Genomic DNA, 25,882 nt, shown 5'->3' on the forward strand with positions numbered 1-25,882 from the left:
AGGCCGCCCCGACGAACCACCATGTTGCAAAATAGACGTCGCTGGTCACCACCCTCGTTGAAGCCGCTGCCATTAACGAAGAAGATGGAGGTCGCAAACCGAAGCGTGATCCACCACCACAGAGCAATGGCCGTAGAGGAGTTTGTCGAAGCAATGGTCGTCGTCCTAGAGAGAAAGAAGAGAGAGCGGAGTGCAGGCACGCAGAGAAGAAGAAGAATAATGAAATGGTTCGCGATTTTGTGCCCTAAGTAAAGGATATGGCCTTAGTTCTATTTTTAACCGAGGCATAAAACTCTTTTGGCAGCAGTTTCCCCGATATGAGGCCAAAAATCACACGGCTAGTGGCATTTTTGAAATTTTAGCCAAGTTTTTGGTTTCAGGTCTCTTGAATTAAAGCATATTACACTTTTTGGCACCAGTTTTTTGCGAACTGAAGCATAAATTCGTTTTTGGCTTCGGGTGAAAAGTGAACCGAGACATAAATGTTTGCAAGAATTGCAAAAATGCCACAGCGCCATTATATGCTTCGGTTACTAGACAACCGAGGCATATAAGACGAGTTAAAAACAAGATTTTATATTAGTGTATTAATCAAATGGTTTGAATATTGAAATATTTCAATGTATTTTTTGGAAATTGATTGACTCTTTTAACTCATATATTTACATATCAAATGCATATTTATAAAATTTAAAATGCTGGTTATATGATTATAAACTTGTAATTAAATGGGTTGACTAATTCGCATATTAATATATAACTATGATGACCATGACACAATGACAAATAGCTACATAAATAATTTCATTCATCAGTGTTCCTCAAATTAAACATGAAATAGAAGATAAACACATGTTGAGCTCAAAATCATATCAATTCTTTCCATTTTTTTTTATTAAACATGTTTTAAAATGACCACATAACAAATGAATCTATTAGATTTAAAATAAACAGAACAATGTCTGTAACATTCCATTTAAATAATAACATAATTAAATGAAATCTTACACCGGATAATATAAAGAGCCATGTTGCGGAGTATAAGGTCACTCCTTACAATTATCCAAGGTACTTAAAAGAAAATACTAAAGCTCACTATAATGCTTACAACCCAAAAGGAGTAAGAGATAGCCAATATTCGAAATAAAGCCTTAGGGACAATACAATACACGGGCCTTAACCCTAAAGAAAAGCCCAAATAAAACGTGAAGTCCAGCCCAAGTAGACTATGCAGCGGAATCATCTCTCCCCTGTTGACCACAAGTACCTCTCGCATCTGCTCCCATCAATAAATTGACGATCATCGCAAAGGTAGAAGAACAACATACAAGGCAATCAAACAAGCAAAGGGTAAGCTAGAGCCAAAAAGATTTCATCATGCAATCAGATATACTTTCACAGTCCAATATACACAGATCATCCAAGCATGTTATGACCTTCAAATCAATACACTAAGACTCGACTTGACTCATCCGGATACATATAACCTGGTCGGATTCAGCGGATGCTTGCACTTGTGGTGGATACCTCTGCTCACCCCCGAGCTATGTGTTACAAGTGTTACAATGAATCAATTCCCTCACACACAAGGTTAGCCCTCGATGAGTTTCAGGCCTCCTACTACTCTCACCACAAGAGTCAGTCTGCTCTAAGTAAGACTAACTTACTCCTTAGAGTGTCAGGATGCAATCCTTACCTTAAATCCTTACCAAGTTATATAGATGAGGCACCACCAAGACACCCACTAATAGGGGCCATGGAATTACGTCCCGAACACTAAAGCACGACCAGGAAGTCTCACCTAGAGACTCGTGGATTTACGTACTAACAACATACCAATCACATTCCAAACAAACAAATAATATTGATCATGCATTAAACACCTCACGCTATCCTTTGTAACCCATCCTCTTTCATATTCCATGTTGATTTCATACCATTCATTCCTCCCAATTCGGGGATATAGAACTTCACCTCATACCAATACCATGCCATCAATGTAACATTATTGTTCATACCGAATTCATGACCACATATATAACCAACCATTTCATTGAATCGCATGCCAAGATTTATCCAAGTTCATCATTCACAATCCATGAATCACATCACTCATGCAAATTCATTCATCTTATACTTTATAAATGCATACAAAGACATACATATATCACAAAATAGTATTCATCCCAAATAAATGAGTGCCAACGTTTAAGTACTTGCAATTCCATACAATCAAGCACAACCCACAACCATAATTCTTACACCAAAATTCCCAAGAAAATTCATTATCATGAAACCAAAATCATTGCAGTAATGCGTGACACATTTCTCACGCTACAGACATCTAATTCACGATCCAACCGATCAAACCATAAAATAGCATGTTATAAACCACATGTCAAACTTTGAGCTCAATCCAACGGTTAATGATTTGGGAAAGTCAATTTTACTAAAACTGCGCATATTAGAAAAACACACAGTCGCCCAGCTACCCAGGGCATCCGCCCAACGACTGTGCGACGCATCAGAGTACGAGAAATAACGTCAAATATCACAGTTTTATGAATATTTGAACCCCTAACTCAAAAATATACCAAAAACCCCCAATCTTTTCTCACATTTCACAAAACATTAATCACATAAAATAAAAATAACGTAAAACCCTAGCTTCCCTTACTTGGAAAAGGGCTAATATTGGACTTCGACTCTTAAGCCAGCGAAACCAGTAGCTCCAAGGACAAATCTATGAACTGAAACAGTGGCACGACAAAGGAGATTGGATTCACACAATGAGTCCCGACATAAACCACGAAAACAACTTAGAAAGGCTAGGTTCAAGAACTAACTTACGTGAACGGGAGACGGAGGTTGAGCTCACTTGAACTTGGGTAGATCTCCAAACACTAGCAGAGGTTCTGTGGAGAGAAAATGGGTGAGTTAGGGCACTGATTTTTCAGAATGACTTACAATTGAGGGACCTTGGCTGCTTTAGGGGCCTTGGCATCCTATGGGCTAGCCCTTTAGGCCCAACAGTGTGGCAGCCCTTAACATTAGGGCACTCAATAAAAGTGGGTCTTACATTCTCCCCAACAAGAAAATTTTCGACCTCGAAGTCGAAAATTCACCGATGGGATAGAAAGAAAACCGCGTTTCCCTCACATCCTCCGACAACCACCACCTAGACATGACAGATTTGATGACTCCAACACCTATAGTCACTGGAAACTTTACCTTTGTACTATGCGATATGTGTCCAACAATGTAAATTGGTTTAGTCACTACACTCGAACTAACTTCTAACTTGCAACCTTAACACTGGAATTGCTCTTTCATACTTGCCCAACTAACTTGTATCTGATATACTGACTCACCCATCAAAGTCTCATATCACTTTAAGTCTCAAACCAAAGCATGTTCGTTATCACTTCCCGTCATCTTATTCACCACTTTATACATCACTCTACTAACTTGATCACTATTGAGTTATGGCCTACTACCTCACCATCAACACCCTTGACCACTTTTATGCATAACGACACTCATAACATTTTGCCTCCTGTACTAACTTCAACCAATGGTAACAAAATCCACAACCAAGTCATTCCATTTCCAACTTAAGCTTCCCTCTTTTACAACCACCAAATTCATTTCGGCATCTCACCTTCATTTCTGATCTACTAACTTGTAACCATCCTTCTACAAAAGCCTTAGAACCATGTCTTTCCTTGACTTGGAAATTTTTAGTTTGATTTATACCTATTAACTCTAAGATACTTCTCAACTAAGATTTTTCTGAATTGCTTCTTCCCCAACCTTGCTGGGATACTCTTTAGTTCTAGTCGAATGACTAAACTAATGAAATCTCCTCACATATTCTCTTTCCACCCCAAACACTTAGGTTTCTCAATCAACCCTTACTCTTAACTCGTCAAATCACGGATCTTGAATTCCATTCCCTGGCTAAACATCTACTCTCACTTTATCAACTCCAAGTTGGCACTCTAACTTGAAATCATAACTCAAATCTCCTACTACTCTTGCACAACTTTCTTTGAGTAACCCCATAATTCCGACTCTAATTGATTCTTTGAACATCTTTAATTGATACTCATAAGAACGACACTTTTGTTGTTCAACAAGAACTGGTTGTCGTAGTTATACTCTAGGTCGTGAGTAAGATAATTCTTTTCACGCACCTCTTACCCTTCATAAGCATCACTTATCGTCATCCCGTTGCGCTACTCTGATCAACACACAAAGTCACTTATTTGTTCACTCAAAATGACGTTCCTTTCATGTCTACCGTGATAAGGAATCAATCATCGTTGAGAAACCTTCCTCCAAAACTTCTATGGAAATTGCAAAATCATTTTGGCTCCCTTGTTTATAGCCTTAACCTCCTATTTTCTCAACATCGCATCCACCCTTTTTAAACCATAGGCCAAAAAGTCTATCCTCCCTTATCCAACGTTTACCCTTGAACATTCTATCCTCTCACTACCTCTCCTTTAAGATTCACCAAACTCGCAGTCATCCTTGTCGTTATATTTAGTATAAGCCACTACTTCTCCAACATCTCCCTCACTCTGTATTTACTTCAAATTCTCAGTAGGAACCATCCAATTAGAAATTATTGGCACAAGTCCTCCTTCAGACACCAATGCAAAAGTGAACGCCACCACACCAAGGTTAAAATTCTAATACTTGTTTCAGAACACGTCTACAAACTCTTCTGCTACCGGGATCCTTTGCGTCTATTATTCACTTTCCTTTGTTAGATGACTCTGATTCACGTGACACGCTGCCCCCCACTATTCAATTTGATCCGTACCTCATACTCAATCACTGACTTATCCTTTTTTAATCAAAGAACATCACCTTGTTGGTCATCTCAGCTCATCGGAATGGGATTGAGAAAAGAACCAATTCACCCTTGAGACTATGTCCCAACCTTGCAAAGGAAACAATTCGAATTGAGTTGGAATTTAAACACTTTGATCACCACGAAAGCACCACACACCCGAGTGAATCTTCACTTGGCCGCTACTATAACAAAAACCACCTTCTCAAACTCAGCTCCTTCTTGCAGACAACCATGACTCCTATACCATACTAGCGACATCAAAGAGTGTACACCCTAAGTGAATCCAAAGCCCATAATCCAATCACCACCTTTGTAACATGTATCATTTAAAAAATAGTTAAATTTAAAAAAAATCACTGTGAAATTAATAAAATAACATTAAAAAGAACACTTAAAAATAAAATTAAAAACAAAATGTATAAACCATGAAATCATATTTATATAATAATATAAATAATATTTATTTATGTTGATAAACTTTTAGTTTTAATTGTTAATAAATGATCAATTCAATATAATAAATATTGAACTATTTCGCTTTTAGTATAATAAAAATAATTATAATCTTATTAAAAATTTAATTATATTAAATCTTTTAACTCAATTAATAATTAATATAATTAGACACATATTTCATATTTAGTAATTGTAATATGCGTTTACTAGATTGAAAATTAAAGTTAATATGTTGTTACCCGTAAGAAACAATTATTTTTTATTTTGTAAAATTAAAAATCAGTATTAGTTCCTTAATCTTTTTCACTATATAGATTTAAAATCCTTATACAATCCTTAACTTTAAAGACATTTTTGTTTGCTTTTTGTTTTGTAAATTTAAATTCAAATGTTAATTTTTGTTTTAATGAAAACACATATTAATTATGAAAAATTAAAACATTAATTAAATTCAAACAATATCAATAAAATTGAAATTTTTATATTAAACCTGAAAATAGAAAAAATGGAAATTTATATATTAATATTTATCGTTCTAAATTAACTATTTATTCTTTAATTTTATATAAAATATATTTATTTTAATTTCATAGATTTATCCATCACCATTTAAAAAATACAAGTAACTTCATTCATTGAATAACAAGTAAGAAACTGATGAACATTTTATGCATACTAAACGCGTGCTATTTATAATTAACACTCATCTTTTTTCACTTCCTATGACGTGTGTGCATATATCAGCTTTACGCCTACCAGAGTCTTCATGGGACGACCAAACACCATCTGATTCCCTACAGTTACTCTTTTCTCCTATTCCCGCACTCACCTCATTCAAACCATTCATAAACATCTCACGGTTCACATTCACTATACAACACCAAACCTCAACCGTAGATTCTCATCAACGACTCTACTTGTCTGATTGCACGAAACAACAATAGAACTGACCACAGCAAATCTGATTCACCAAACTGCACACACTCTCCACCTTTTAACTGCTTCATGTTCATGTTTTTGCCCATAAATACATAAATTGCATCGAACTCAGAACAGAGTTAAACTACCCATAACTAGTGTTTGGATATTTTTCTGCCTAATCATCATTATTGAGAAAAAAAAATGGCAAAGTTAATTCAATTCTTTGAGTTGAACACAGGGGCCAAGATTCCTTCTGTTGGGTTAGGCACATGGCAAGCTGAACCAGGAATTGTAGCAAAAACTCTCACCACAGCCATTGAGGTAACTAAAACTTTATTCCAATTTTCTTTCTTTTTCACTTTGTTCAATAGTACAATCTACCCATAGAGAATTTGTGTTACTAAAAGTGATAGTAATTTGTGTTTACTTGTTTAACTGGTATGGTATTAACAACATATACACATCTTGCTTATGGAATAACTTGTCAACATTTTGTTAACAGTCTTACATCACTTGTTAATAATTTTTTTTAGATGACAAATAAAATGATAATTTTTGTAGTGGTTTTATTTTTTTTACTGATAAATTAAATTTAGCATACGAATTTTAGATTTATCATTTATCTCATTTGGGAACAATTTTTGTTGTTTCAATTTTTCCTATGTGAGAGTGATAACTGATTTTGGTGTCGGGTCACCGTTGTTCAGGTTGGATACAGGCACATTGACTGTGCTGAAGTTTACGAAAATCAAGCAGAGGTAATAATAATTAAAGTTGATAACTTCTATGATTCAGGGTTCATTTTTGTTTAATCTTTTCAATTTTGGAAGCTAATTGACCTTTTATTCTGAATCTTGGTTTTTACAGATAGGTTCTGCGCTTAAGAAGATTTTTGATAATGGTTTGGTGAAGCGTGAGGACTTATGGATAACTTCCAAACTCTGGTTTGCTATCTTTTGGAAATTGTGTTCTATTTTTTTTGAAAGTTGGAAAAGATTGTGTGTGTTTGGTTGCTGAGAGGAGATCCTTTGCTTTGTTGGCTATATTTTCAGGTGTGATGATCATGCTCCAGAAGATGTGCCAAAAGCTTTCGATAAAACATTACACGATTTGCAACTTGACTACGTTGATCTCTATCTGGTAAGCATGCATTATGCTTACTCATATGTGAATTCGGGTGAAAGTGGTTGATTCCTTTCCATTCATTATTCTCTTGAATCTCTTCCTTCATACTAACTAAATTGATTTATGCTGTAGATCCACTGGCCAGTCCGCATAAAAAGTGGAGCAGTTGGATTCAAGAGAGAATATCTAGAACAAACAGACATTCCCGGCACATGGAGAGCAATGGAGGCACTCTATGACTCTGGCAAAGCCAGAGCCATAGGAGTCAGCAATTTCTCTTCAAAGAAGCTTCAAGATTTATTGGATGTAGCAAGAGTGCCTCCTTCTGTTAACCAAGTGGAATTGCACCCAGGATGGCAGCAGCCACAATTGCATGCATTTTGTGAATCTAAAGGAATACATATATCTGTAAGTATGGAGTATATGATACATATTTTCTCGGTACTTTCATCTATAAATTATCACTTGCAAAGAAAATGTTCAGTTTTGGTGAAATTGTCTACAGGGTTAGTTGAAAATGAATCTGGTTTATACGCAACAACCATTCTTTGTTCTTCCGATATTTGCATTCTAACTGTTTGTATATATGACAAATTTCTTTTCAGGGATACTCTCCACTAGGCTCACCAGGGAATCTGAAAAGTGACGTTCTTAAGAATCCTGTTGTCGTGGAGATTGCAGAGAAATTGGGGAAGACACCAGCTCAAGTGGCCCTTCGGTGGGGATTGCAATCAGGTCATAGTGTGCTGCCAAAGAGTAATACTGAGTCCAGGATCAAGGAAAACTTTGATGTCTTTGACTGGTCTATTCCTGAAGAACTATTCGCCAAGTTCTCTGAAATTAAGCAGGCAAGTTTTCAAATACTTTTTCTAGCTTTAAAGATTCAATTAACCTTACCTAAGGTGTGTTTAATTTCTGTTTTCAAAAACTATTTATAGACGAGCGGCTTCAGGTTTTACATAATAATCCTCATTCATTTGATTCCCACCCTCCCCTTATCCCTTGATTTTGCTGATACTGTGAACTAGTTGTTGCTTATGTATAATCTAGTTTTTCTGTTCTTTCTCTTATTGTTATGGAGTTCCTTACCAACTCTAACTACCTTGTATTATGCTTGTGTGCCATAGCATTATAATGCCAGAAGTGGCTTTAAAGCTTGAGTTTTTGAGTTAACCCAAGGAATTTGGTGATGCAGGAAAGGCTAATTAAGGGCACATCTTTTACTGACGATACCTATGGTCCCTATAAGAACATTGAAGAACTCTGGGATGGTGAGTGAAGTCTGAGAAATCCTCAAGCAGATTAGTTCTTCCTTTTTACCTATTAGCATCTTAAAGCCACCAGTTATAGTGATTTAAGTGTGTTGAGCATTTTAGAAGTCTTATTATTGCTAAGAACACAGAATAAGTAACCAAGTCTTATTTTTCATGTATGGTTATTATTGTATCTTCTATTTGATACAGGAAAACTTAGTGCTGTGAATTTGTCTAATGGCTAAGTGAATGTATATCTACAATGTCATACGTTGTGCTTATTATCCTATGGTGTACTTGATTGAGATGTGAAACGTTAAATTAGGTGACTGAATTGAAGCCAACTATGTTTTTCTACAAATACTATTTTAGAGAGGACAATGTTATGTTTTACACACTATTTTGTAGTGTTTGGAACATTGCCAAGATATTTTAGAGAGGTTAATGTTATGTTTTTACACACTTGCTTTTTAATATTCTAATTAGGGTTCAAACTAATTAACAAGAAAAATTTATGGAAGTTTCACATAGAGTTTGTAATGTTTTATGAATTTATAACTTTATGTAAATTATGAAATTAAAATTTTAGAATTTTTTATGTAAATAAGGAAATCAACATTTTAGAATATTTTTAGAGTACTTAGATTAGACAATTTTAAGAAATTATAATTTTAAAATTTTCTTAAAGTGTTTGGATTAGAAAATTTTAAATTTCATCTAAAATGTAAGTATTTTGAATTTTGTACTTTTTTTCTTATTTTAATTTTGATCGAGATGTTATTAGATTGAGATATTAGTTAAGTTTTATCTAGTTAATATTGGAGATACTTTTGAAAAAATTTCAATTAATATTAATTAAAACTATTTTTTGCTAATTTTAATTGAAATGTCTTTTAACATTCATAAATACTAATATAATTTTAATTGAAATCAACTAAAAACAATATCGAATAATGTTATTTAAAAAATATAAATAACAATTAAAAACCATTTAAAAATAATATCAATAATTTAGAAAAAGAATAAATATTAATATTTTTAAATTATTAACAATTATATAATATTTAAATATCTATGGTTAATCTATAATAATATATAATTAATATAAAATTAATGATTATTTTTATTTATTTTTTATAAAACTATTTTTTTTATTTAACAATAATTAATTTTTTATTTATTTTACTTAAAAATAAATATAAATTTATTTTATATATTAACTTAACATGTTAGTATAGTATCATTCGTATTTAATAAAAAATACGTACGCAAACACGATAGCGTAACACCAGTAGTAATTAAAATCATTAGGAATACACAATCTTAGAATACGATTTTTGGAAATACATACTCCACCAATTTCAAATTACGTATTCCAACGTACTCTATTTGAATACTTCCCGAAAGTTTTCCCAAAATGTAAAATTACGCTTTCAAAAATACACTTCGCACCTCCCAAGCCAACCAATCCTGAAATATGTATTTCCTAAGCATATTCCTCAACTCCATTTTCAGATAAGCTCAACTACGCTGATTCAGCCAACATAACATAAAAAAATATAACATTTCATACCTAAAATTATGGAATTTCTTCCTGCAGCCCGTGTTTCTTAAAATTTCAATTATAATTTCTGCAATTTGTAAATATTATGAAATACACAATCAATCATTCAAAAATATTATTTTCATACATTTTAGATTGTACAATAAAAAAAATATAGATTTACATTATACAAACAAATTTATATTTTAGATTGTTTTAACCTATAATATAAATTTGGAATATAATTCAAAATCTAATCCGTAATGTAAATTTATAATTTAAATTGTACAATAATTTGAAAGATAATCTTAAAGACAAATTTCATTTAAGATTATACAAATTTATATTACAAATTATATGTAATGTAAATTTAAAAAATAATTCGATACATAAATTTATATTAGGAATTGTATGATCATAATGTAAAATTGCGTTACAGATTATTTTGGCCTTGGACTCTTTGTTTCGTATCGGCTTACGGGTGTGTTTTGATTATGTAATCGGTGTTTTTGGTCTCTTTTCTCGGTATGTTTAGTGTTTCGTGGTATAGGAGCCAAGCACCTACAGTCAATACTTAAGTTACCCTTTAATCCTTTTTATGTGTTCTCCTCAAGTAACTCGTCGAATCCTCTGTTCAACACAATCTTCCTTCTCCCTCGATCGGTCAGGCGTACGATCGGTGTACATGGTTTTGATGCTTAAGTCAGTTAAGATCGATCGGTACATAATTGTAACTGATATAATAAATGCGAATTAAAGACCTTACCAACCTACCTTGGGCCCCTATTTATAGTTTCCGGTGTGGGTCTGTAATTAGGGTTCCTTAATCATGGCCCAATTGCTTTTTAATTTTGATTACTGACTTGCTTTATCTTAATTATTGTCTAACTGATTGATCCAGGTTTTGGTTTGGCCGACCGACCGAAGGTCGTTCGGCCTGACGGGTGTCCTTATAGGTGAGGGTCTCCATGAAGGTGGAGACAAAGTGCAATTGGAAATGAAGGCGGAGGGAGTGTTTAATCTGTTTGGCCGACGGGTAGCCAATTTAGTGTGTTCAGAGCTGAGACTCCGATTGGCCAGTCGCCTCAGCGTCCAATGTGAGGTTCGCCTGTACAGTACATCTAGAAAGGTGTGTGCAATTGTCAGTTGCAACGTGCTTATGAATTGTAGCTAAAATGGAGGAGATTAGAGTTTCTCAATCTTATACTTGTGTTGTGTAGGTAAGTGGGTGTTTGAAATTTTGTTAACGATAAAGCACCGTGAAAGAAGAAAAGAGGTCAAAGAACAAGGGAGAGAGGTGCAGGGGAATCTACTGTGCAAGTGGAGGGGGTGAAGGAGGTGCAAGGCATGAGAAGAAAGAGAAGATTAAGATTTTTAATAATTTTTTAATAAAGGATATTAAAGATATTTAGTTTTATGGGGATGCAGGAAGAAGCACCCCTAAAACAACATACCATGGGTCTCTCTAACTTTCACTAACCAAACTCTTGCTGGAGTAATCTCGTCGAGTTATAGCAGTCCCACAAACCACCATCTTCGTAAACAAGGCCAATTGATCTTCGTAAACAAGGCAGTTTCAACTAAGAATGCAATAGTGTGTTTGGATAAGGTATTTTAATAAAGCATTTATTTTTTTTAAAGAATTTTTTTTTAATGAAATACTTTGTTTTGATAGAGAAATTAGAAAGTATTTAAAATGCAATCATTTTTTTAGTATTTCAATTAGTTAAATTAGTAGAAATTCAAATACCCTCAAAATAGGTGAAATTTGAAATCCTTCTCACTCAACCTTATCCTCAAAATAACCTAAATGGGTCAGACAGGCTCAACGACCAAGACGAGCCAAACGATCAAGACAGATCGGGCGGGCCCAATGACCCAAACCGGTCGAGCAGGTCCGGCGACCTACACGTGTTGGGTGGGCCAAACAACCTAGAGGTGTCGGCGACGCAATGACCCAAACGTGTTAGGCAGGCCCAACGACCCATACAGGCCAGACTGACCCAACGACCCAAATGGGCCCGATCGACCCAACAACTTGTATGGGACCGACCAGCCTGACAACCCAGACGGGCCCAACAACACGTATGTGTCCGACCAACCAGACAACCTAGATGGACTTGACTGGCCCACCGACCCAACAACACGTATGTGTCCTAGATGAGCTCGACGACCTAGGCCCAATTGGCCTGACGACCCAAGTTGTATCAATCGGGTCGATGACCTAGTCGGGTCGGCCCGACCAAACAACATAAACTGCCCGAGCGGGTCTAGCCCGTCTGGGTTTCCCAACCGGTCTGCCTGTCCAAGTCGTTGGATCATACCAGCCCGACCCATCTGGGTCATCGAGCCCGTTTCCAAATTTATCATGAAATCAAAACATAATTAAGCCTAAAATAAATATTTTTAAATTAAAATTTTATCTCACAAGAAAATGAATTGTTTTAACCAAACAATAAATTGAAAGATAAGGTATTTTAATTTCTTTATCCAAACAAGTTATTTAGAAACCATGCATTTCAAATACAAAGCATTGTTGAAATGCTTCATCTAAACACAAGATAAGGGTTAAATTGAAACTCTAAAATTGATAAATTGCAGGAAGCAATTGCCTTCGATTGACTTTGATTTTCCTAGTGTGTCAAGCGGGATACAATCAATTTCAATTTAAAGGAAACAAAAATAGGAAATTAATAATTTGCAAGTGGCAAATACAAGATCACAAACAGTGGCATAATTTAACTAAACAATAGTTAATTACCTTTTGCAGATCTAGACTCGCTTGTGTAACCAATTTTCCAGTTTTCAACATGTTTTCAATTGCTGCATTGATGCATTTTTATCCATGATTCTCTTAACTTGAACTACTACAATACCAGAGAAGCAAACAATGAAATGACTAGAGGTGTCAATTTGGTCCATAGCCCATGGGCTAGCCCTGGCCCACTCTTCATAAAGTCCCCCTTTTATGGAGGCCCCAAATGAGGGGGCCAAAAAAAAGCCCCAGCCCCTAAAGCCCCCCCTCTAGTGGGTTAGGGCTAGGGCTAAGGTGTGTTAGGGCCCCCAAATAATACTACATTAAGTTAGAGTCAAAGATCAAGTCGAGCAACCTGGAAGGGCCCGATGACACCGACAGGCCTGGCGACCTAGACAAGCACGATGACTCGACGGGCCCGACGATCTAGAAGACCTCGACGATCCCGACAGGTCCAACGACACGGATGAGCCCGAAAACCCAAACGGATCTGACGACCCAAACGGGCCCCATGATCTGGACGGGCACGGCGACACGGACGGGCCTAACAATTCAAGCGAACCCGACGACCCGGACAAGAATGACGATCTGGATAGGCTGAACGACCCCAATGACCTGGATGAGACCGACTACCCGGACGAGCCCTACGACCTGGAAGGGTCCGACGACTCGGACAGGCTCGACGATCCGGACGGGCCTTCTAAACTGTCGGGAAGCCGTGCAGGTCGTCGGGCCCGTCCGAATAATCTTATATGTCCGAATCGTCGGGCCCGTCTGGATCGTCGGGCTTGATGGTTTGGAAGGGCCCGTCTGGATCGTCTAGCCTGTCCGGATTGTCGGGCCTATCTGGGTCGTCGGGATAATTTGATTTTATGGTTGATTGCAGTATTTTTTGTTGTGTAAACTCTAAAACACAACCGTATAAATACTAAACTGTAGCTTTCTTGCGTTTGTATTCTTATGGTTTGCATTGCAGCTCTCATTATTTGGTCTCTGTGCTTAACTGTAATGACTTAAATGGAAAATAGTGACAAGTCTCACACTGTACGAGAATTGAAGAGTGTTCATTCAACCTATGAAGAAAACAAAATTATCTAATATGTCTCAACTCATTAAGACCATGATGTTCTTGTTAAAGATGATTCTACCTTTAATGGAATATCTGAATTTTTCCATTACGAATCGATCTTTGATGTTTGAATCCATTAGCAACATTGAAAAAATTCAGTTATTATCGTTTAAGACATCCTTCACTTGGTGTAACAAAGCTATTCTTTCCTTGTTCAATAATTTAAATAGTAAAGTGTTTACTACGAGGTGTGTGAGCCGACAAAACACAAATGTGTACCTTTTCCATTTAAAAATCAAATAAGCATTTCTCCTTTTTATCTTGTTCATACATATGTGTGGTCCTAATTTTTCAATAAAAAACATAAAATAAAAACATGAAACCACACTAAACTTATGATAAAAATTATATTGTAAATATAAATAAAAAAAAAAACTTATTATAAAAGAAAAAAAATTCATGATTTTTTTCATGAAAATAATTTCATACTTTGAACTCATAACACAATAAGAAAAATACAAATTTCTTGATATATTAAAAAATTTATTATTAATCAATCCTCTCACGTTCCAAAACAACCCTTTAACTTTTAGAAGTTTTTGTTTCTCACATATGTGTTAAGGAATTTTTAGTTTTAGCTTTATATAAACTATCTTTATTTTAATTTTACATATTATTAATCCATCACCATCTTCAAAAATACAAGTCATTATAACTTGAACAACAAATAAAAAAGGTAAACCGATTAGTGCATGCGGAGGCGTGCCGTATACACTATTAACACTGACTTTTCCCACTTCGTACCGTACATGACATATGTGCATATATCACAACTTTCGCTTTCACGTGAACACCTAAAACCGTGGATCTGAATTCCCTACACTTACTATTTTCTCCTATTCCTACACTCACTTCATCCAAACCATTCATAAGCATCCCACGCTTCACATTCAGTATACAAGACATAATCTGAACCGTATATTCTCATCCAACGACTCTACTTGTCTGAATGCACCAAACAATAAAAGAACTGACAATAGCAAATGTAATCCCTCAAACCGCACATTTTCACCGTTCACTGCTACATGCTCATGTTTTTTCCTATAAATGGATAAGTTGCATCGCACTTACACAATAGTCAACCTATCAAAAACCAGTGTTTTGGTCCTTTTATATCTAACTGTGGTTACTATCATCATCGAGAAAGAAATGGCAAAGTTAATCCAATTCTTTGAGTTGAACACAGGGGCCAAGATTCCTTCTGTTGGGTTGGGCACATGGCAAGCTGAACCAGGAGTTGTAGCAAAAGCTATCACCAAAGCCGTTGAGGTAACTAAAAACTTTACTTCAATTAACATATTCCCCTTTTTCAATAACACAAATTACCAAAGAAACTTTCTGTGTTACCAAAAGTTATAGCGTTTTGTGTTTCACTTATTTAAGTAGTCCAGGATTGGTTTTTTGGTTTGATCTGTTTTGGGAACATTTTTGTTGTTTCGAATTTTCCTATGTGGGAGTGATAACTGATTTTGTTGTTGGGTCAACGTTGTTCAGGTTGGATACAGACACATTGACTGTGCTGAAGCTTATAAAAATCAAGCAGAGGTAATAATAATTCAAGTTGATCACTTTTAAATTTCAGGGTTCATTTTTTGTTTTATCTTTTCAGTTATTGATTTTGCAGTATTGCCTTTGCTCTGACATAACATGTGAACTGTGAAGAATTGTTATATGTGGGATGTTGAAGTTTATGTTGATGTTGTATAGTTTTGTTTTAATAAAAATAGAGAAGTAGATGGAATTAGGGATGAAAAAGAAATATCCGCACTCGGGTATTCACAGAAAAAGTTTGTGGCCGATAATTAATTTGTGCAGATATTTATTATTCACGCTTACGTGGATATCATACTATCCGTGTGTTATTCACATGAAATTAAAATTTAAATTAAATTTAAATTTTTTTAAGTTAAATTTAATTAAAATTTAAATTTTATTTATATTTTATTTTATTAGGTTAAATTTTATTTAAATAATTTATAAAATATATTTTTTTTTTATATATTCACGGGTATACAGATATTCACGAGTTTATGTGGACTTTAGAAAATCTCGTAATTATTTTTTAAAAGAATCGGATTAAAGGTGGACACTATCTGTACCCGATCCATTCTCATCTCAATGAGAAACCAATCAATTTTGGAAGCTAATTGACATTTTATTCTGAATCTTGGTTTTCACAGATTGGTTCTGCTCTTAAGAAGCTTTTTGACGATGGTGTGGTCAAGCGTGAGGACATATGGATAACTTCCAAACTCTGGTTTGCTTTCCTTTGATAATTGTGTTCTATGTCTTTTGGTAGTTGGAAAAGGTTGTGTGTTTGGTTGCTGAGTGGAGATCCTTTGCTTTGTTGGCTATATTTTCAGGTGTAATGCTCATGCTCCAGAAGATGTGCCAAAAGCATTGGATAAAACATTAAATGATTTGCAACTTGACTACATTGATCTCTATCTGGTAAGCATTATTAATATGTGAATTCTGGAGATTTGGGTGAAGATCAAGTGCTCTACATTCAAATTAATAAAGTGTAGCAAACTAGCAATACACTGTTTTGATGTTATTTTTATTAGAAATTGAGTTTAAATTTAACTTAATTTTACAAAATTTAGTTCATAAGGATTCTTTCTACTTATATATCGAAAATTGATCTTATCTGTAGTTGATAAAAAATCTTCAATATATCCTTTCACAATAAGATATGTACATTTCGTGTGAAACTATATATTTGTGGATGATCCTATAACGGGTAATAATGGGTTCACCAAATTTCACTAACATAAACTCTAACACCACATCCTTACAAAATGAACTTTGTAAAATAAGGATTGTCCTACTTGTGTTATCTCTGACCGATATAAAATTTCCAACAAACTTTTTCTTATTGGTTGAAATTCGTGTGATTTCTACTAGTTTGGTTGAAATACGGGATTTCCTTCTAGTTTGAAAAAGAAGACCCATATAGTGGGACTAATGATTCCAAACCAACATGAAATTTTTGTCTCTTTGAAAAAGAGGGTCTAAGAGTATGTTGTAAGCATTATTTTACAAGTAAGGCTTTCTCAATTGCACAAAGTTCGATGGTTTCATCAATGTAATGCTGCTAACGTTGGTTATCTGGGGTTCATTCCTTTTCATTCAGTATTCTCTTGAATCTCTTTCTTCATACAAACTGAGCTGATTTATGCTGCAGATCCACTGGCCAATCCGCACGAAAAGTGGATCCGTTGGAATCAAGACAGAAGATCTGGAACAACCAGACATTCCCAGTACATGGAGAGCAATGGAGGCACTCTATGACTCTGGCAAGGCCAGAGCCATAGGAGTGAGCAATTTCACTTCAAAGAAGCTTCAAGATTTGTTGGATGTAGCAAGAGTGACTCCTGCTGTTAACCAAGTGGAATTGCACCCAGGATGGCAGCAGCCAAAGTTGCATGCATTCTGTGAATCCAAAGGAATACATTTATCTGTAAGTATGCAGTATATGATACATATTTCTTGGTACTTTCATCTATAAATTATCCACTGCAAAGAAAATGATCACTTTTGCTGAAATTGTCTACAGGGCTAGTTGAAAATGAATCTGGTTTATACTCAACAACCATTCTTTATCCTTCTGATATTTGCATTCTAACTGTTTGTATATATGACAAATTTCTTTTCAGGGATACTCTCCACTAGGCTCACCAGGGAATCTGAAAAGTGACATTCTTAAGAATCCTGTTGTCGTGGAGGTTGCAGAGAAATTGGGGAAGACACCAGCTCAAGTGGCCCTTCGGTGGGGATTGCAATCAGGTCAAAGTGTGCTGCCAAAGAGTACTACTGAGTCCAGGATCAAGGAAAACTTTGATGTCTTTGACTGGTCTATTCCTGAAGAACTATTGGCCAAGTTCTCTGAAATTAAGCAGGCAAGTAGTTACTTAGTTACTTTGAGTGTGTTTAATTTTTGTTGTCAAAAACTTTTTCTAGTTTTAAAGATTCAATTAACCAGGTTGCATAGGACAAAGTGTATAATTGGGGAAGAGTTGAAGAAGACAAAAAAGAGAAACTTTCTGTTCTTCTAGATTTCAAACTACTTACATTGAAATAACTTTCAAAACTTAAAGATTTTGATGATAAGTTTTCAAAACTTGGAAGATTCTGGATGAGTAATGGATGTTTGAGTGAGTATTTGTTATGTAAAACAATTATTTAAACAAAATAGAAAGTGTGATAAGGGAATTAAACATGCCCTTGGTATAATCTATTTTTTCTGTTCTTTCTCTTCTTGGTATGTAGTTCCTTACCATCTTTAACTATGTTGTATTATAATGCCAGAAGTGGCCTTAAAGCTTGATTTTTTGAGTTAACACAAGGAATTTGGTCATACAGGATAGGCTAATTAAGGGCATATTGTACGTTGATGAGATCTATGGTGCCTATAAGAGCCTTGAAGAGCTCTGGGATGGTGAAGTCTGAGAAATGTTCATGATTTAGATGTTGACAATTACACTGTTCTTCAAGCAGATTGATTCTTCCTTTTTACCTGTTAACATCTGAAAGCCATCTGAAAGCCACCACTTATAGTTATTCAAGTGTGTTTGTGATTTTCATAAGTGTTATTGTTGTTAAGAACACATAATAACTAGCCAATTGTTGTATCTTTTATTTGATGTAAGAAAGCTTGGTGTTGGGAATTTGACTAGTGGCCAAATGAATTTCTATCTGCAATGTCAATATGTTGTGCTTATAATCGTGTGGTATACTTGATTAACCGGTATGTGAAACCTTAGATTAGGTGACTCAATGGAATTTTCTTATAGCATGTTTGGTAAGGCATTTTAAGATGGTGGTTTATTTCTTAGGGAATTTGAAATGTTTTATAACAAAATGTGTTGTTTGGGTAAGAAAATTTCAAAGAAATTGAAAATTTAGAATTTAGAATTTAATAATTTTAAATTTTACCTAAACAGTAAAAAGTTTGATATTTTTCATTTTAAGTTTAAATTTTAATCGTTGTAATTTGAGTGGATTTGACCTCGATTTGAGACAATTTGATTCAATTTAAATTCGAATGCACTTGACTAAATATATGATATCTTTTGAGTCAATTTGATTCAATTTAAATTCGGATACAATTGACTAAATGTAGGATATCTTAATTAGTTTGAGCTTGCTCAACCTATACGTAAATAGACTTTTCTTGACTTGGACCACTTTGTTCAATCTAGATCTAGACTAACTCAAATTAACCTAGATTCAAGATGATTCCATTTAAATTGAGTCTTGTAACCTAAGTGCGAACCTATTTAGTTCATTTGGGACTTAAGTCTATTTGATGATAATTATTTTAAATTTAAATAGTTTTTTAAATTTGTTGGTAATTAAAATACTTTATTTAAATAAAAAAATAAAATTCACCAAATTTGAATTACTTAATATAAAAAAATATTTAAAAAATAAGATAACTTGAAAAGAAATCAATTCAAATTTCACTTATTTAAATGTCTTAAAAATGGTAAAATTCCCTATTTAAACAAAGGTTAGAGAGTTTAAAATTTAATATAATTTAAAATGTAAGAACTTGAAATTTTGTACTTTTTTCTTTAATTTGCTATTGATTGAAATGTTATTTTATTGAGATATGATTTAGAGTTTCTCACTTAAGTTAGTTAATATTGGAGATGCTTTTTGAAAAACTTTCATTTAATATTCAATAAAATTGTATTTTACAAATATTAATTAAAAAAATTAATCTTAATAAATCTCCATCTAAATAATTTTAATTTACATTAACAGAAAATAATCTTAATTAACATTATTTTAGAAAAAAGTAAATTTTGTAAATATTAATTATATAAATCTTAATGAATTCATTAAAAATTCATTAATATTAATATTTTTGAATTACTAATAGTTATATGGTATTTATATAATGTATTTATAGTTAATGGTGGTTAAAATAATTTATTAAAAAACATAAAAAATTGACAGAATTTAAATTACTTTTAGAAATTAAAAAAATTAAAAATATTAATTTAGTTTATTTAAAAGTTTAAAAAATTGTGAATCTTCTAAAAACAATTGATTTCACATTATTTAATTCGTGAAAAAATCGATTTTACATAGTTCAAGTCCTTTTTAACTGTAAAACTCAATTGTACCACAAAAGTACATAATATAATTAAATAAAGTTACAATTAAAAAATTAAAATTGCTTTAAGAAAATTAAGAACCAAAATTATATATAGTTAAAAATCAAGGAACTAAACTTATACAATATATATATATATATATATATATATATATATATATATATATATATATATATATATAAATCAACATTGAAGATATAATATAATACAGAAACAAAAATCTCAATTGATTTTTTTTTCTTCCGGCCATGTCACTCCTTTTATTTATTTTTTTCTAGCAAAGACTTATAATAATGCATTAACAAATTCATTTAATATTTTTTTATATTTGTCTAAACTCATTTAATATTTTTTTGTTATATTTGTCTAATCAAGGTAGTGTTAGATTAGTTTAATTAATATATGAGATTATTTGTCTAATGTTTTTTTAACACCCCATTTAAATAATATCTTTAATTTAAATGAAATGTCACACAGATGGGATAGAAGAAACAAATCTGGGAGTATAACCACTACTCCTTACAATATCCAGAAATAAAACTAAAAGAAACCAAGACACACCTCGATGCCAGATACAAAGTATAATACAAGAACTTGACAGTAGAATCCAGCCTAGATGGGCTACGCAGCGGAACCATCACCTCCTTGTTGACCTCAGGTGTTCATCGCATCTGCTCACATCAATAAATTGATGATCATCGCAAAAGGAGAAGAACCACACACAAGCAATCAAACAAGCAAAAGGGTAAGCTAGAGTATAAAATAGTTTATCATACAGTTACATGCTATTTCACATTCCAATCAGTATATATCATCCAAACATGTTATGACCCTTCAAACAATACACTAAGACTCAAACTCGACTCATCCGGATACATATAATCTAGTCGGATTCAGCGGATGCTTGCACTTGTGGTGGATTTCTCTACTCATCCCCGAGCTAAGTGTTACAAGTGTTACAATGTTTCAATCCCCCACACACAAGGTTAACCCTTAATGAGTTTCAGGCCTTCTGCTACTTTCACCACAAGAGTCAGTCCGCTCTAAGTGTGACTAACTGACTCTTTAGAGTGTCAAAATGCAACCTTACCTTAAATCCTTACCAAATTATATAGATGGGGCACCACCATGAACTCCCACTAACAGGGGTCATGGAATTATGTCCCGACCACTGAAGCACCACCATGAGGTCTCACCTAGAGGCTTACGAAAATACGTATTGACAACATACCAATCATATTCAAACAATCATGTAATATTTATCATGCTTATAAATCTCATGCCAACCTTTATAATCCATCCTCATACATGTTCCATGTTGAATCCATTCCAAATCATCCTTCCCAATCCATGAATATAGAAGTGTAATTCATACCGACACCATGCCACTTTGATTACTAACCATCTCATACAAGTCACATGCCAAGGTCATGTTAAACTTATCAATCACAGACCACAAACCATTCTACTCATACCCATTCGCCCAATTCATGCTTTTAAAAGTAATTGAATCAATCCACAAGTTCAAGTTAAAGTAAGGAATTAAAATTCTGCAGCAATTCTCGCTTAAGCTAGACTGGTCTCGCTTAAGCTAGAAATTCTCGCTTAAGCTAGACTGGTATCGCTTAAGCTAAAATTTCTCGCTTAAGCTAAACTGACAGATTTTCACTAGTTTCAACATGTAAAAACACAAAATCCCAAACAACAAAAATTTAAGAAAACACAAGCACGTTGTATAAAACGTTGGCATCATATTTCATGCTTTAAAAGGGTGAACAAATCAATCATGGGAGCATACAAACATTTAAACAATTGTGCTGCCAATCTCACTCAAGCTAAGGAGCTCTCGCTCAGGCGACAGGGGTCTATCGCTCAAGCGAAAAGCTTTCGCTTAAGCGAGATTGAAAACAAAGAGTACTTCGAGTTCTCGCTCAAGCGAGAGGCCTTCGCTCAGGCGAGCACTCGAAACTAAAGGGGGCGAGTTACTGCCACGCTCGCTTAGGCGAGAGCTTCCCGTTTGGGCGAGAAACAACTCGCTTAGGCGAGCATAGCAGATCTCACATGCTCTCACGCATGCAAAGCCAAAAATCCATCCATAAACAATACACAAATTATTTTCACACCATCAAAATCACATCAAATCATCAAGAACACCCAACATAACTAAAACAGGCACATTATTTATAAAAGCGTAAAAAAATCCTAGCTTCCCTTATCTGGAAAGAGCTAGCCAAAAGACTCGTATATGTGAGCACCACAACTCTGGGAACAAATTACTAAGTTGGAAAAAATGGTAGAATAGAGGAAAACAAGGTTACCAAGAGGGAACCTTGTTGGAACCAAGACAACAATGCTAGAAAAAATGGAAGTACGAGATGAGGGATAACTTAGGTGAAGAAGGAATGAGTTCGGACTAGCTTGACCATGGTGGTACTGAGCCCTAGTAGAGTTTCTGTGAAGAGGAAAGGTAAGAGTGAGAGCACTGATTTTGGCAAGTGAGTGCAGAATGAAGGACCTTGGCTGCTTTAGGGGCCTTGGCACCCTATGGGCCAGCCTTTAGGCCCAATTGATTAGGGTGGACCTTTAAAAATAAGGGCAGAAAATAAAGTGGGTCTTACATTTTTTTATACTCATCTAATTAGTGTATAAACAAATTTGTTTATTGTGTATTGTTAGACTCATCTAATAATTTTTGTTATATTCGTCTAATCAGTATATAAACATACTCGTTTGATATGTATATTGTTAGACTCATAAAATGTTTATTGTTATAATTGTCTATTGTATATTATTAAACTCGTCTAATTAATATATATTTCTAAACTCATTTAATAATAATACAAATGCATTAATAGTATATTTTAAAACAATTATTTTTATCAATTTTTTATTAAATAATATGTTTAATTTTTTCAATAATCAGTGGTCTAATTAGTATTGTTATTAGATTTAAAACAATTAGTGGTCTAACTAAAGTCTTAAACGGTAATTTTCAAGTTAAAAATACCACAAAGTCCATTCAGAGAATATAAAACAAATTTTATAATATTAAGAAGTGTGATTTTTTTATTACTAATATTTATTTTAACTTTTTTTTGACAATATTTTTATATGACAATGTCAATAATTTGTATTATTATCAATAAATATATATTACTTTTTAAATAATATTCTTTTTAAAAACAAAAGTAAAATATATTGTCACAAATAAGCTATTCAAAACCTTACATGAAGTTATATATATATATATATATATATATATATATATATATATATATATATATGATTTATGCTATTTTTTATTAAATAGTTGCTATGCATATTTGGTAACAAAATAAATATAAATAAAAATAAATGACTGAAAAAATTTCTTTCGAGACACTTGTCAAATGATTTAAAAATTAACTTTTTAAATATTTGTCAACAAAATATACATAGATAATAATATAATTTTTTTTAGTATTTTCTTTTCTCATATTATAATTTATTATATGATAATAATAGATAATGGATATAATAGATGTTTTAGGAATAAAGAATTATATAAAAATAATAATATGTAAAAAATATAATAACAAAAGCAATCAGAAAATGGAGTATGGCCTAGCCCATTCTTGTTCTTTTATTTTTTATTTTTTTTTAAAAGCCTCATGTTTTCTATATTCACCCCTTTTACTTTTTTTAGTTTGACTGACTATTGAAACACCTCCTATGTTATTGATGTATTTCCATTTCTTTAAGCTTTGGATTGGAATTTTCTTTTCCCATAACACTTATTTTATAACATTTTTCAAACACTTAACAATTTGTGGCTTCTTCATGCACCCATTGTTTTCTTCTCGCATCTCCAAATTTTCCAGTCATTTCAATTTTGCTCCCTTATTATTATATATTCAATAATTAAATAAATGAATCAGATATCTGAGTTCTAGTTGCAGAGGAATCATATTACATAATCTGGGTAAGATATTTATTCATCAGATTTCATATTTTGGTTTGGCTCACCAGATCTGAACAACAAACTAAAATACATAATATGGGAAATAAATCCTATAAATTTGATGAAGATCCGATTATGAAATCCGGTGAATAGTTTTGAGGTGTGATTAATGGTTTTGGGGTACAAGTCATGTCAATTACTATTTAAAGCAACATACCGGTGTTAATTATCAATAAGTTGAAGATGTAGTAGAGGTTTCAATTGATGATGCTCAAGAAGAACATGATATGTTACATGATGATGATCTCAGTGATAAACTCAAGTTATCACATGTCCCTACTAAGAGGTTCAACAGGCTAATGAAACTATCTTCTTGATATCCTTTTAATAAGTATGTAATATTGACTTATGGTAGAGAAAATGGGTGCTTTGAAGAAGCTTTATGAAGTAAAGAAAAATAATATTGGTTATGCAATGCAAGATGAGATGAAATCTTTGCATGATAGTCATAGTTATGACTTGATAAAATTGCCAAAGGATAAAAGGGGTTTAGAGAACATGTAGTTTTTCAAGGTGAAACAAAAGACTAATTCTACACTTTCAAGGTACAAGGTCATATTAGTGGTTAAAGACTATACACATAAAATGTGTGTTGATTATAATAAGCCGAGACAAAAGGTTGAAACTTGTTGTCAGATTATCGGATTAATGGTTACCTCGATATGGTTCTTCAAATTTGAGAGTATTATTGCTTTAAAGTATTGATAATTGTAAACACTTGTTTGTACTTTTGATTTGACTCTATTATATCCACATTAGATCTTAGTGGAGTTTGATTGACTAACTTGTGCATATGGATTTTTTATTTTTACTTCTTACTTTGAAAGAGTTTTTAAAAATTAATGTTATATTTTTTTATTGTTATTGTTATTTTTTTATTGTTGTTATTCCTTATAGATTTTTGCAACTATAAAATGTTTGAATTTATTCCTTATGCATATTTTGGTTCTTGTATAAATGTTTCTCTAGCCATATAACAAACGCAATTTTGCAAAAATTAGAATTAATTTAAAATGTTGGTTATATATGATTACATGCTGAGTACGAGCTAGGGGTGACAATGTAGGCTTAGCCCAACAGATCGGCCCGTCGAAAAAAATACATGACTGGCTGACATATTGAGCCTGTTGGCCCGCAAAAGCTCAGCCCGTGCGAGCTAGAGGCAAGGTGGGACAGGGCCAGCTGGCTCGCGACCCGCAAAAAAGAAAAACTTACACTTGTGTACGTTAATTACTTTCCTTCTGGATTTCTGCATGAATGTTCCAAATTCTTGTATGATTGGAAAATACAAGTCTTACTTATTTCTGAATGTGCTAAAATTTGAAGAATTTATCGTGCATGTCAAAGTACAGATATGGATATGATACAAATGTTGGTTTATTAATTTATCATTCAACTTCACAAAGTTCTTGCTTAATTTCGTGAATTTGTTAAAGTTTTCTAATTTATTGAGCATCGAAAGCTTTATCATAAGAATTAAAAAAAAAAAAGTTGACAGACTCGCAGGACTGCAAGCCAAAACCTATGCGGGACGGGTTAGTCAACATGGGGCGAGCTAGTTGACTTGCATTTTGTGGGCCGTGCGGGTCGTAAAACGGGCTAGGTTGGCCCACATTGTCACCACTACTATGAGCTTAAACTTATACCAGTACGAGCTTATTCCTAAATAGGTTGACTAATCCACATGTTCAACTATATTGATCATTAC

The 25,882-nt window shown here is 33.5% G+C and overlaps 2 protein-coding genes across 2 annotated transcripts; both read left to right on the forward strand.

Annotated features, from left to right (window-relative positions):
• Positions 1–6,338: 6,338 nt before the first annotated feature.
• On the forward strand, positions 6,339–8,903 carry LOC114166175 (NADPH-dependent aldo-keto reductase, chloroplastic-like). The gene is made up of 7 exons (XM_028050853.2): positions 6,339–6,562; positions 6,949–6,999; positions 7,109–7,185; positions 7,294–7,381; positions 7,499–7,774; positions 7,972–8,214; positions 8,562–8,903. The coding sequence occupies exons 1-7, from the start codon at positions 6,443–6,445 to the stop codon at positions 8,643–8,645; spliced, it is 939 nt and encodes a 312-aa protein (XP_027906654.1). The 5' UTR covers positions 6,339–6,442; the 3' UTR covers positions 8,646–8,903.
• Positions 8,904–15,090: 6,187 nt separating this feature from the next.
• On the forward strand, positions 15,091–18,772 carry LOC114167114 (NADPH-dependent aldo-keto reductase, chloroplastic-like). The gene is made up of 7 exons (XM_028052074.2): positions 15,091–15,315; positions 15,541–15,591; positions 16,227–16,303; positions 16,410–16,497; positions 17,234–17,509; positions 17,706–17,948; positions 18,412–18,772. The coding sequence occupies exons 1-7, from the start codon at positions 15,094–15,096 to the stop codon at positions 18,496–18,498; spliced, it is 1,044 nt and encodes a 347-aa protein (XP_027907875.1). The 5' UTR covers positions 15,091–15,093; the 3' UTR covers positions 18,499–18,772.
• Positions 18,773–25,882: the final 7,110 nt, after the last annotated feature.

This window comes from Vigna unguiculata, chromosome 10 (assembly GCF_037176805.1).
Source record: "Vigna unguiculata cultivar grain cowpea cultivar isolate G323 ecotype 2 chromosome 10, ASM3717680v1, whole genome shotgun sequence".
NCBI lineage: Eukaryota > Viridiplantae > Streptophyta > Magnoliopsida > Fabales > Fabaceae > Vigna > Vigna unguiculata.

Excerpts from the sequence above, each read along its gene's own strand:
- LOC114167114 (XM_028052074.2), top strand. The coding sequence starts at position 15,094 with ATGGATAAGTTGCATCGCACTTACACAATAGTCAACCTATCAAAAACC. Across the intron at positions 15,316-15,540 it reads CTATCACCAAAGCCGTTGAG|GTTGGATACAGACACATTGA; the intron begins GTAACTAAAAAC and ends AACGTTGTTCAG. Across the intron at positions 16,304-16,409 it reads TGGATAACTTCCAAACTCTG|GTGTAATGCTCATGCTCCAG; the intron begins GTTTGCTTTCCT and ends CTATATTTTCAG.
- LOC114166175 (XM_028050853.2), top strand. The coding sequence starts at position 6,443 with ATGGCAAAGTTAATTCAATTCTTTGAGTTGAACACAGGGGCCAAGATT. Across the intron at positions 7,000-7,108 it reads TTTACGAAAATCAAGCAGAG|ATAGGTTCTGCGCTTAAGAA; the intron begins GTAATAATAATT and ends TGGTTTTTACAG. Across the intron at positions 7,186-7,293 it reads TGGATAACTTCCAAACTCTG|GTGTGATGATCATGCTCCAG; the intron begins GTTTGCTATCTT and ends CTATATTTTCAG.